The sequence below is a fragment of the Lipotes vexillifer genome, unplaced genomic scaffold (genome assembly GCF_000442215.2).
Source record: "Lipotes vexillifer unplaced genomic scaffold, Lipotes_vexillifer_v1.1 scaffold241, whole genome shotgun sequence".
Classification (NCBI taxonomy): domain Eukaryota; kingdom Metazoa; phylum Chordata; class Mammalia; order Artiodactyla; family Lipotidae; genus Lipotes; species Lipotes vexillifer.
The window spans coordinates 6,592,554-6,605,427 of NW_006784922.1; the positions used below are offsets into that span (position 1 = coordinate 6,592,554).

General features: G+C 35.4%; 1 protein-coding gene across 1 annotated transcript in view; it reads left to right on the forward strand.

The window, feature by feature from the left end:
- The window catches only part of ADAMTS6 (ADAM metallopeptidase with thrombospondin type 1 motif 6), a 281,449-nt gene that overhangs the window by 226,740 nt on the left and 41,835 nt on the right, over positions 1–12,874 (forward strand). The window contains exons 19-20 of the mRNA XM_007457112.1: positions 2,335–2,498; positions 2,924–3,062. Of these exons, the coding sequence (XP_007457174.1) occupies positions 2,335–2,498; positions 2,924–3,062 (303 nt within the window). The remainder of the gene's footprint in view (positions 1–2,334; positions 2,499–2,923; positions 3,063–12,874) is intronic.

Genomic DNA, 12,874 nt, shown 5'->3' on the forward strand with positions numbered 1-12,874 from the left:
GTGCCTGTCTCACCAGCACATTCTTTTATTTATTTATTTATTTATTTATCTATCTATCTATCTATTTATATTTATGGCTGTGTTGGGTGTTCGTTGCTGTGCGCTGGCATTCTCTAGTTCTGAGCGGGGGCTACTCTTCATTGCGGTGCAGGGCCAATTCTAATATGCTATTAGATTGCTATAATATGTTATTAGATACATATCTGGAGCGCAGGCTCAGCAGTTGTGGCACGTGTGGCTCGTAGGCTCTAGAGCGCAGGCTCAGCAGTTGTGGCGCACAGGCTTAGTTGCTCTGCGACATGTGGGATCTTCCTGGGCCGGGGCTCAGGCCTGTGTCCCTTGCATTGGCAGGCAGATTCTTGACCACTGTGCCACCAAGGAAGCCCTAGCACATTCTTTATTGTTCTAATAAATGGAAGGTCTTTCAGGCCCTTGTGTAGAATATAGTCAGCTGATAGGGTTTTTGCCTTATATACTATATCCACTTTTTTTTTTTTTTTGCGGTACGCAGCTCTCTCCCTGCTGTGGCCTCTCCCGTTGCAGAGCACAGGCTCCGGACGCGCAGGCTCAGTGGCCATGGCTCACGGGCCCAGCCGCTCCGCGGCATGTGGGATCCTCCCGGACCGGTGCATGAACCCGTGTCCCCTGCATCGGCAGGCGGACTCTCAACCACTGCGCCACCGGGGAAGCCCTATATCCACTTTTGAATGTCCACTTCTGTGAACTTTTGATCCCCTCCTCTTCTCCCTGCTTCCACCTCCTGCTGATACGTGCTACCAGGCCGTGCAGCACCACAGTGCTCTCTACAACCATTTGGGAATTTTTATTGAAAGTCACTAAATCTATAGCTTAATACAGGCAAAATTGAGTCTTTACAAAAACAGGTTATTTCTCTCCACTTGTTTAGATCATCCTTGATGATTTTTATTAAAATTTCATAATTTACTCCACTAAGGGTTTGCCTGCTTTTTGATAGAATGATTACTAAGTACTTTTATATTTTTCGTTGCCACTGAGAATGTCCTTATTTAAAACTGCTTTATAACTGCTCTTCCTGATGTAGTAATAGAACTGACTTTCATATATTGATTTTTATATCAAATCTTGCCAAACTTTCTTATTAAATGTCTTATTTTTCTATAATTTCTTTTAGATTTTTTACATTAAGATGAAAATTATATCATCTGCAAAAAAAAAAAAAAAAAAAAAAACTGAGTCTTTTGGCTCTTCTTTTCCTTCCTTATTGCCTTTATTTCTTTTTTTTCTACTCTGTTACACTAGCTAGATCCCAGTCAATGGTTGAATAAAAGTGATGGTAACAGGCATCCTTAACTTTTTCCTGATCTTAAAGAAAATGCCTTCAACATTACATCTTTAGGTTTGATGTTTACTATACATTTTTGTTTGAGTGTTTTTGTTTGCCTTGTATAAAATTAATGAAGTTTCATGCTTTCATAGTTTACTAAAATTTCTTTTAAATCATATATGAATATTGAACTTTTTAAAATGCTTTTTCTGCATCTGTTAAGGTAATCATCTGCCTTTCTTCCTTTAATAATATGAAAAAGTATATTAATTGATTTTCTATTATTAAACCAGCATTGCAATCCTGGGATAAGCTTACCTTACTTCTGATGTATTAACTTCTATATTACTTTATGCCAATTGCTAATATTTTATTTAATTACTTACATTTTGCATGTTTGTTCAAGAGTGCTGTTGTTGCATAATTTTTATTTATTTGACTGGCCAGGTTTGAACATGAAAATGCTGGACTCATAAAATGAGATTGGACATATTCTCTTTCTCTATCCTCTTGGAAGAGTTTTGTGAAAAACTGAAATTATTTTTTCCTTGAATGTGTGGTACAACTACTCTGTACAAAGTTGTCTGAGCCTGATGTTTTCTTGTGGGAAAACTTTTATTGACTTTGAATCATCTAATATGCATTTTTTGGTATTTTCTGAGACACTAATTCACTGGCAGGTGAATCATGGTACTTCTACTTTACCAAATTATATAGCATCATTATCTATGAGAAAGAATGTACTTACTGAATTTCTACCAACAGTGGCTGGAGATTACTAAATATTTCTGTTTCTGTGGTAGAATTCCTGGCACCTCATTAGAAATCACTTCACAATGTATATCTAAGTAACAGAAAATAAATTGTTGGTGTTGTCTGTAAAAAAAAAAAAGATTCCTGTCTCGAAATGGAAATAGATATTCATTGTACACTTCAGTGCAATGATTAATGAGTGACATTGTGGTAAATGAAGTTTCACATTTTTAGGTAGACACATTTTTTTTTTTTTTTTTTTTTTTTTTTTTTAGCTTTAAAATCTGAAGGGGATGATTACTATATTAATGGTGCCTGGACTATTGACTGGCCTAGGAAGTTTGATGTTGCTGGGACAGCTTTTCACTATAAGAGGCCAACCGATGAACCAGAATCCTTAGAAGCTTTAGGTCCCACCTCAGAAAATCTCATTGTCATGGTAAATATGCCTTTGCCGCTTCATTTCTAATCTTTGTAATCTGCCCTGTGAAGTAGGAAGGGGCAGACTTTATCATCTGAAATTAAAGTGGTGAAATTAAAGTAAATAAAGGTAAAATGCTATGCCCAAGGGTGTAAAAGTCTGTGTAAAGTTAAGACCATAGTGCTCTTTCCATATGACTGATCTTTTCAATGCCTGCTTGAATAATATTTTTATAACCAAATAAGGCAAATGAGAGAAATGGCTCCAAATTACCCATGAAAACGGAAGTAGAAAATTCAGTATAACTGCATGTGTTCTAAAAGTTGTCTTAAATTTCCCTTAAGACTTACAGTATGACATTTTCTTCTTCACAAGAAATAATAAATATCTGAATAAAGGCTCATTGTATTTTAATTATCTTCACCAGTTGTTTTCAATGTCAGGTTCTGCTTCAGGAACAGAATTTGGGAATTAGGTATAAATTCAACGTTCCCATCACCCGGACGGGCAGTGGAGACAATGAAGTTGGCTTTACATGGAATCATCAGCCTTGGTCAGAATGCTCAGCTACTTGTGCTGGAGGTAAGACACCCACTAGGCAGCCCACCCAGAGGGCAGGATGGAAAGCAAAACATTCTGAGCTATGCTTTGTGTTTGCTAAAGAAGCTAATTGGAAATATTTCTTGCAGGTTTGCTTCAAGCTGTAATTTAGTAAAAGAAACTTTGCTTTAATTATATTATATTCCGTTTGTTTTTAACCTCATGTAATTTGTACAGATTTGTTGGTAAAATACATCTTGGCACAATGAGTGTCTCTGCTGGTGCTTCTCCCAAGACTATCTTGAAGGTGGGCTGTTTGCTTTTCGTGAACACATTCTTGGTAAAGAACATCAAGAGTTTTAAATAAGAAAATGAGCAAGAGTCAGACGGCACAGATGTAACGTCTTGTAATGGGGGATGAGAATGTATGTCTGTGTGCTTGTGTGTTTGTGTTTGTGTGCTTGTATGTTTCCCACAATCCTATTCAAACTCCCTTCTGCAGCCATCCAAGTTAAGGGGCTATATACTGGGATACTACAATAATTACTGGTGTCTGGGTCTCTGGGTTAATGGTGTTTGCAGACCCCATGATAGTCCCTCAGAGAGGTAGCTGCTAGGCGGTGGTTGGTGATGTGTTGGTTGTCCCATGTGCGTTTTTCATGGGTGCCTTTTCCCCACAATTTACTCTATTCCTAATCCTCCTCCCTCTAGTGGCCACCAATGCAATTCTTTACCTCTGGCTGGGAGAGCAGGACAGTTGGCTTCCTTCAAAGCCAACACCCTTGCTGCTGCATGGACTGGTGAGTAGAAGTGCTGTGCAAGCAGCATCTTCCTTCTCTCTGGAGACTAAATGCATCGCCTCCACCGTACACCTTGGTCCCAATAGGCAAGGAGACAAAACCTATCCCTCAGGCCTGCGCTGGACTAGAGCACCTCACCATTCCGAAAGCAAAGATTAAATTTTGAATAGTGATATTTAGAATGGGAGAGATGGAACTAAAGTGAATCATCCCATTTTACCCCGTATTCCAATGTATTGCCTATTTTTCCTTTCTGAACCGCGCAGAAACACATGATTTACATGGACTTCATCCTATCTTGTGCTGTACTCACTGACTCTCTAAACACTTCTGATTCTCAAAGCTTGAATCAGAGAAATTATTTTCACAGAAGTGAATAATCACAATAATACAATCAGTAATTTTAGACTCATACAAAATTAAATCATGGATTAACTCCAACTCCAACTTAAGTAGTAAACACTATGCAAAAAAAAGCAAATGAACAATAATAATGTTTTCCTCCTGTGTGAAGTGTCATGAAACATGGTTATGTGTAATCTGTGGCATATTTAAAAAGATCTCTAATTCCCATCCGTTTTATGTATGAAATGGCTGGTGATTTGTAAAGTTTTAAAAACTATAGGGCTTTACTATTTCTTTTAACAAAATAAAGGATATTTGAAATTAATTGTTCAAGTGAATGCCATTATATTATAGTGGCATTTATATATATATACATATATATATATGTATGTATATATATATATTTGTTCCAATTAAATTCCTTTTTATTTAATCTATAAATTAATTAACTTTCCCCTTTTCACATACCAAAAAGAAGTCTTCATGATAACAGTAAATACATAATTCAGGCCCTGAGGTAAGGTGGGATAAACTTATTAAAGAATCAAAATAATTTAAAGTTCAGGAAATCTAATGAAGTAGTCTAAATGTCGAGGTTGATTAGCTTGGAGAAGAGAAGGCTGAGGGAAAGTATTTTATGATAGTATCTTCAAGTACGTGACAGAATGTTGAATGGGAGGTTCTTAGTGCCTGTTCATCTTTGTACTGAAAATTGCTATATTTGGGGATGGTTTAGATACAGTCTTGTCTGAGGCCAAGGAGGGATTAAGTGAATTCTCAGTGTTCCTTCTAACTCTATTCTTCTGTTCAGAAAGGAGATAGTCCAACAAAAAAGGGGTGGCGGAGAAGGCCAAGAGAACTGAATTTAGAAGAAAAACTATGATTTTATTAAAGTAAAGAAGTATGAAAAATCTGAATGTGTGTTATTCTTTTCCATAACACTTGTATTGAGAAATCATAATAGAAGAGTGATTTCTTGTGATGGGGCATAAAACAAAAGAAAAACAAGGAGGGAGCAAAGCCCCTGGAAAGGGAATTTTCTCTTTATTTTTTATACTTCTTTCTTCTCTTCTGGAGCTGCCAATCCTAGATATTTGAGGTGGTTCTGGGAACTGTAATTCTGCTCAGTTGTGAGTGAAAAGCCTTTATAAGGCCATTGCCTTGTTTGGAAGAGAGATGTACAGTGTTTGAAAATCAGCAGGCATAGTGTGATGAGCTGCATTTCTTGGTAAGTGGTTCTCAAAGTGTGGTCCCCGAACCAGCAGCATCAGTGTCACCTGAGAATTTATTAGAATGCTAATTTGGGGGCCCCATCTCAGACCTACTGAATAGAGTCTCTCTTTGTGGGGCCTCAAAATCTATGTTTTAACAGGTTCTCCAAGTGATTCTGATGCTTCCTCAAGTTTGAGTACCACTGGTCTTGGTTGACAGAGAAACTGAAACAGCACTCTAGACACATAGAATCCACGTCCTCATCACTGAAGTCTATGCATCTTTCTAGACTCATTTTGTATCCAAAACAATGTCTGGAACATACTAGGAACTCAATAAATGCTTACAGATAAGTGAATGAACAAAAGGAATTAATTATTTTGGCAATTATATATTTGTGTTATTCTTTCCAGTGTGGGAAATGAGAGTTCAGAATTGTTATTTTTTTTGCAAGGTGGGGCAAAGCAATTGTCAGGGAAAGATAGTATAATTTTGATTATATTCTTTTGTTTGCTTTGAATAGGTTGGAAATATTTCCTAGAATATAGAGTACAGATATCAATTATTGGAGTTATTCTTCCTACACATACCCCCACTTTTAACCCCAGGTTCTTTAAATACAGGAGGCTTAGGATTGAGGAAAGGAAAATCCCTTAGGACTCAGGAATCTTGATCAAAGAGAGAGCCAGAGTCATCTGCTCAGTAATGGTAAATGGAACTTCATCTGTTGTTAAGGAATCTTTCAGGAAAAAGTCATTTCTTCTCAGTTTTCACTCAGAAACTAAGGATGAATACTAACGTGTGTTCTTAACTGGGATACTCCACTCTCATCTTTCCAAAGTGGTGCTAGGTATCTTGAGACTGCCAAAACTTTTTAAAATGGAAAAAGAGGGAACAAGAAAGATCTCAAAGAACTTTCTATTGCAGTCTCACAAGACTGTTCAATGTTCTCATGACCTTTGGACTTTGAGTTTGGGAGCAATGTTGATATTTTCTCTTACGAGATCTTTTAAGATAAGAAGTTTTGAGATTGTTTTTCTGTTGCTTAGCAGACCCAGTGACAAATCTAAGACTGCAGGAAACACTGCTAGTGATTCAGTCCAAGAAATGGTCTTTTCTCTGAGTCAGTGCTGACACACTTCCTTAGCCTGAATAAGAACATTGAGATGCTGTGGAGTGTTGTCTTCAGGATAAATGTGATTTTTAAGATACAGTTATGACTTTTCCTTTGAGAGAATTAAAACTGGACTATTTTCTGAACCATTGTTACTCCCACTAGAGTTTTGTTTCTATACTCTGTAATTAATCTGACTCCTAAATTTATATACTACTATTGTATTCATGATTAATGTGTTGATTGATAAAGCTTGGCTAGGTAGTGAGAACTGTACTGTTTGAAAATACAAAGCTTTAGGAGTTTTTTTTAGTAATTTATGCTGATATGCCTTTGCACTGTGACTTTTAAAGATTGAAAAAATAATGTTTATTCATCTTTTGATTTTAGTTATATATACTCTTTTTACTGATGTTTGGCTAGATGTGTGGTTTTCAAGTTGTAGTGTGCATCAGAATCACCTGGAGGGCTTGTTCAAACAAGATTGCTACGTTCTGCCTCCAGTTTCTGATTCGGAAGGTCTGGGGCAGACTCCAAGAATTTGCATTTCTAACAAATTTCCAAGTGATGCTGGTGACACTGGTTCAGCAACCATACTTCAAGAAACATTGGGCTAGATACTTAGATTTCATAAAATAAATGTCTATTAAAACAAATTGACATATCCTTTAGGTAATAATCCATATTACAGTTGTAATCACATTACACCTAGTGTTTTTAATGATAAATGGTTCTAGCTCAGCTGTGTAATGACAAATAAAACTTTACAGTTTATGAAACATTTTTTGGTTCCCTGTTTCATTTGCTCATTCTCAGTAGCACCATGAGATAGGCACTGCTATTGTTATTCCTGTTTTACGTAATACTCAAGTGAAGTAATGCTGAAATCAAGACTTAGAAGTCTAGTGATTTTTTTTTTTAATGTAGCATTTTCTCTTGTAATAAAAATGGTCCTTTACCTTGAAGAGAGCTTTTTCATCAGTTGACATCATCAATAGAGCAACATGTTATATTCCCCAGTCAAGAATTTCTCCTTTACTAGCTTGAAATTTCATTTTTTCAAATGCTTTCGCTAAAGCAATGATTCTCAGTTTTGGCTGCACATTGGAATCACCTGGGGAACTTTAAACAATTTTGACGCTTGGGCTCACACCCAGAGATTGCGATTTAAGTGCTTGGGAGTATGGCCTGGGCATCAGATTTTTAAAAGGTCCCTAGGTAATTATAATGTGTAGCCACGGTTGAGAAGTACTGCCTTTGAGGCTAATTGAAGGTTTATTTAGTCTTCAAATAATTTACATTCAGATGCAAATACCTCTGGGAGCATTACTAACTCACATCTCTGTTATTAGTTGGCTACTAGTTGAATGCAAACGTTAATGAGATTTAGCTATAAGTATCTGGGGTGGGAAAGTAGCTAGGGACATCAGAGAAGGAAATGAAAAAAGTGGTAGAATACCAATTAATTTCATAATTTTGTTTAGTGTGGCCATTGGCCTTGAACATGCCTTTAGAAAGCTTTTTTGTAGTTTCCTTTATTTACGTGCTTTCTTCTTTACCTGATGGATCATTTATAAACAGCTAATTAATGCTTTCAAAACTGACTGAAATTGTGCTAAATATCATTTCTTGGCCTTTTGGCTAAGATCAAGTGCAATTGTGCTAAACAGATTTTCCAAAATTCTTTCTTCTCATTTCAAGTTTCTGTGGTACTTAGGGAGCTAAAATGAATAAGTGGTTATGAACTTAACCAACTTTAATTTAGACTCAAGTCAGAATATGAGGCCCCTGTTTTAACTCAACATTTGTGAAAACTGATAACAAACTATTTTTTTCTCTTTGTGACTTACAGTTGTAATCAGAGAAGGCCTTTTATTGTTTTAGGAAATTGTTGTTTTTGTTAGGGAATGAATTTTTGCAAAATGCAGCAGTATTCATGATAATTTCCTCCCCTATCTTTCTGGATGTGCTCTCATTTCCCACTATTCAAACCATTCCCCTTCCACCCCCACCCTTCTCCCCGACCCCCCCACCCCATCTCCTCCTCTTATTTAATACAACCCTTAGGCTTTAAAGCAAAACTTCCAAAACCAATTAACTGAGAGTTGATGCTGTACTGTTGTACCTGTTCTGTTAGGAAAGAAACCTTAAGGATCCTTTAGTTGTGCAAAGAAAGTTCAGAAATACATATGTATTTTCATGTATTAGTTTTACATTTATACTGTAAATAAACAGTCTTCATCCTGCAGTCAGTTTTACTGACACTTCTGATTACTTTCTTCAAATTGTTTTTGCTAGGCTTTTCTTTCTCTTTGTACAAAAAATTGCATACCAATTTGGTCAGGTTTCTGCTGACAAAGGCATCTCTCTGCTAAACATTCATTGCTTAGCAGCTCAGGGGAAAAAAAAAAGATAAGCTAAAGCTATGCTTAGATGGAGGACTGGGAGGGGGAGACAGGTTTATTTTTAGAGGCAATTCTGATTTTGTTTGAAGATCAAAGGGCACAGATTTTTCTTATACAATGGAGTGTTTCAGGAATGTTTCTAATCAACTGTCTTTGACCATTTAGAATGTTATTACTTTTTCTTTTACATTTACATAGCCTAATTAATTTTTATTGTGTGTTTGACGCTCAAATTTTATAAAGATGCTTGTTTTATTTGTTATTCTTTTTCTTCCCTGGATGGCATCTTAAGCCTAATGTGGTGTGTGTGTGTGTGTGTGTGTGTGTGTGTGTGTGTGTTGTGTGTGTGTGTATAGCATGTAAATTTTAAAAAGATTTTCTATATTTTTCCTCTTTTTAAGTAGGGCAAATTCTTTTTATTTTACCTTTTGTGGTTTCACCTGGCTCACCTGGATTCTTATACATATTGAAACTGGTTTCTACTCTTTAAGATTTTTAAGATGCTTTACATAGTTTCCAAGTACTATTTGTATTTTCCTGATTTAGGGCCGTATTTTTCACAACGCCCCATAGTACCCCAGGACACTACAGCAGACTCACAGAGGCACTGCAGAATATTGTACGTTTTCAATGGAAACACAGTGACACGGTCATACACCACACAAATTATTACTATTGAGTTGTTTGGACCTAACTACTTAATAAGTGAAACTCAGATTTTCTTTTTTTTTCCTGCCTGGGAGGGCTGTGAAAAAAGTACTGGGACACTAAGAGTACTGTGAACCAGGAAAGTTTGAGAACTCTTGATTTCAAATGAGTGTCAGTAAAGTTGGATAAAAATTAGTCACCTAACTTCCTTTCAGTAGATGGTGAACTTCATTTCGTAAGAGGAAAAAAATGCATATAAACTCCTTATTCAGGGTCCTGGTGATGTTCAGAGTTTAAAAATGGAGACTCTTCTGCACTTCCATTAAAAAACTAGAGGTTTTGAGTACTATGTAAATTTCTCCTTCATATCTGTATTAAGTATTTCTTCTGATGTGCCCTCCTGAATATGCTTCCTTCCTCTGTCTCTGTTAGTTCAGTTTCAGGTTAGTGGGTGATTAAAGCGAAAGAAAAAATAGAGAGAAAAGAAAAAGAAACTATATATTTAAAAGAGCCCCTGATAACAAATTCTCCCTTGCAGTTTACTACCTAACAAGTTTATGTAATAATCCACACTATTCCATTTATTAATAATAGACTTTTCAAATTATTTTTATGAATCTAGCATGCAGATTACCTGGCCCTTTTAGAAAGCTGGATATTTCTACATTGTTTCTATGGAAGCACTTTATGTTAATGCTACATATTTTATTGTTTCCAAGAATGATACAACAGAACTGTAATTGTGCACTTAAAAGTACGTAAGTCCATTCTAAAAGTAATTATTAGAAAAATACAATGCAGTCTTTTTGCCAGTACTAATATCTGACTGAAAGAGAATAGCTCTCAAAGTACCAGATAAAACAAAGGCAAATGCTTTACATATTCACAGATGTCCTTTTAATTTCTTTGCTAATTCTAACATGGCTAACATATTTAACATCACTAATAATGGTCAACTGACCATTAACATTTGTATTGCAGCTTATAAAGGACATATTCACTTAACTTGGAAAGAAACTCAAAGTGGAGGGGTCCCAAAATGGAACAGAGGAAAACAAAATTCAATTGTTTTTCAAGTTTCAAAATAGACTTGATTGAAATTAAGTGTGAAAGACATTAATAAGTCAAATCTTATAATTGTTTGCTTCACTTTAATTTAGGAATTACCATCCAAAATTTACTTTGAGTTAAGTAAAAGATACCAGACGGAAATTTTAGTTTGAATAATTAAAAGCCCTTTAGTCATTGTCATTTCTTTCCCTTTGAAGAAATATAGTTATATAATTAGTTTTTAAGAAAAATTCCCTATAAAAGATATTTTCTGTGTGAGGCTATACTATTGTTTGAAACTATGAGGGTCCTTTTACATTTGGTTCCTGTATATACCAAACTTAGACATAAAACAGATCACTGTGATATTTTTAATGATACAAGTCCCTTGTAAAACGTGCCTTGAGTTTACAAGGAATAAAGATTTGCATCAGCTTTGTTCATTATTCCGTAATTTTCTCTTTGGTCTTTGAAAGATAAAATATTTGTAAGACTAGAGAATAGTCTATCATCGCATTGATTGTGGCATTCCCCTATTCACTCTCTCCCATCATCCCCTTCTTTCAGTTCATTTTCAATGTTGAGAAAGGAAGAGTACCCTTTAACATATGGGATTAGTTGTACCAGGCATCAGAGCAGGGCACCTGTGAACATCACAGCTCCCAAAAGCCTATGCTCTGTAACCATCAATTGCACCTGGCTCAGTTCTCACGCAACATGCCCTTGAGAGGGCTACTCCTTTAGGTAAACTCATGCTCTTGGCTGGTTCATGCTTTGGAAGTTAATGTTTTTTCTTTTATTTGTCTCTAATAATTATTTCTATTTATCTTTTTCCTTAAGTATGTAGCTTCCCCTATAGAATACACTTTTTAAAAAAATTCTTTGAATTCTCCTGTATATTTTCAATATAATTTAAGCTTTCTAACTTCTTGTAAAAATTTTACATATGAAAGTTTAGTTTGATAACCTGACGTTTTTTACTGTTTACCCTTGCATATTGTGGCTTGCATTTTTCTCTAGTGTTAAGATTTATAACTGAGGGCAAGAAATCTGTGCTAACCTAAAACACTCCTAATGCTGTTTTCCTTCCTCTTCCATTTCATTTCTGTTGCTTTAGAGATTATATTCTTCTCTAACATGAAAAGGGCCGGGATACATCTTACTCACTGACAAACTTGGGTAAGGCTGAAACCAAAGTTTAAGTGCATTCCTATTGTATCTATGATCTGTGTGTCACAGGTCATGTTTCACTTCACTGAAATTTTGTCCCAAATCTCATTTTTGACAATCATAACACTATGCATCTTTACAAGGTATTATGCATAAAATACTTTTGGAAAAAATAAAACTTCTTGTAATGATAAGCATTATCGCCCTGATTTTATAGGATCTTATGATATTATTATTCCCATTTTTTATCTAAACAAAATTAAGATTTTAGTTTAAAACTATACAGCTTGTTTATGATTGTGTCCTTGTTATAATTCAAATCTGAAATATTTACTCTTTGGTTCCAAGAAAAGGATTCTATATATAATTAAAGAAAAGCTTCTTTATTGGTAATAAATCCATCACAGTGTGTGGAAGAAACTCAAGACCTCCTTGTACTCCAGCATCATTACTCTAAAATGTTTAATGAAATACCCAAAACAAATAAGCTCCTACTAAAGTTCATGGAAGTTCCTTTGTAGTATAATATGAGTTAATTCTTTATATTAAGAAACTTGTCTCTCACAAAGTCCTATTTCTAGTTAGTGTTCTGCCTCTTGACATGTCTAACCCCTTTGATAAGTACCTCACACTACTAAGAAATGAGACACTGAAACACGACGCAGAACCAAATGGAATCTAACAAATGCCTGTTTTCCAGACTTATTATTCTATAGAGGACAGGGGAAAAGCAGACCTAGAAGGGGGGAAAATGAACAATTGAATTGTGGAGGAAAAAAGAAAAGACAACTTTCATAGAATTTTGGATCTGAAAGGAACATTAGAAATCATCTAATTTTTTGGTCTCATTTTACAAAGGAGAATGAAAACTTGCCTTAGATCATTTACCTAAACTGCCTAGAACTCAAAAAGAGGTAGTAACTAAACATGACAGAAGTCAGAGTGAGAAAAAAATATCGTAACAAGATAAAGTGAAAGGGAATTACATCAGACATTTGGCTATGAGAAGAGTTCTTAAGATCCATAAAGATAAAGGAAAGAGAAATCAGACAGCAGCATAACAAAATGAAGGAACTGTAAAATTAGAAATATTACATCTGAAAGTGCATT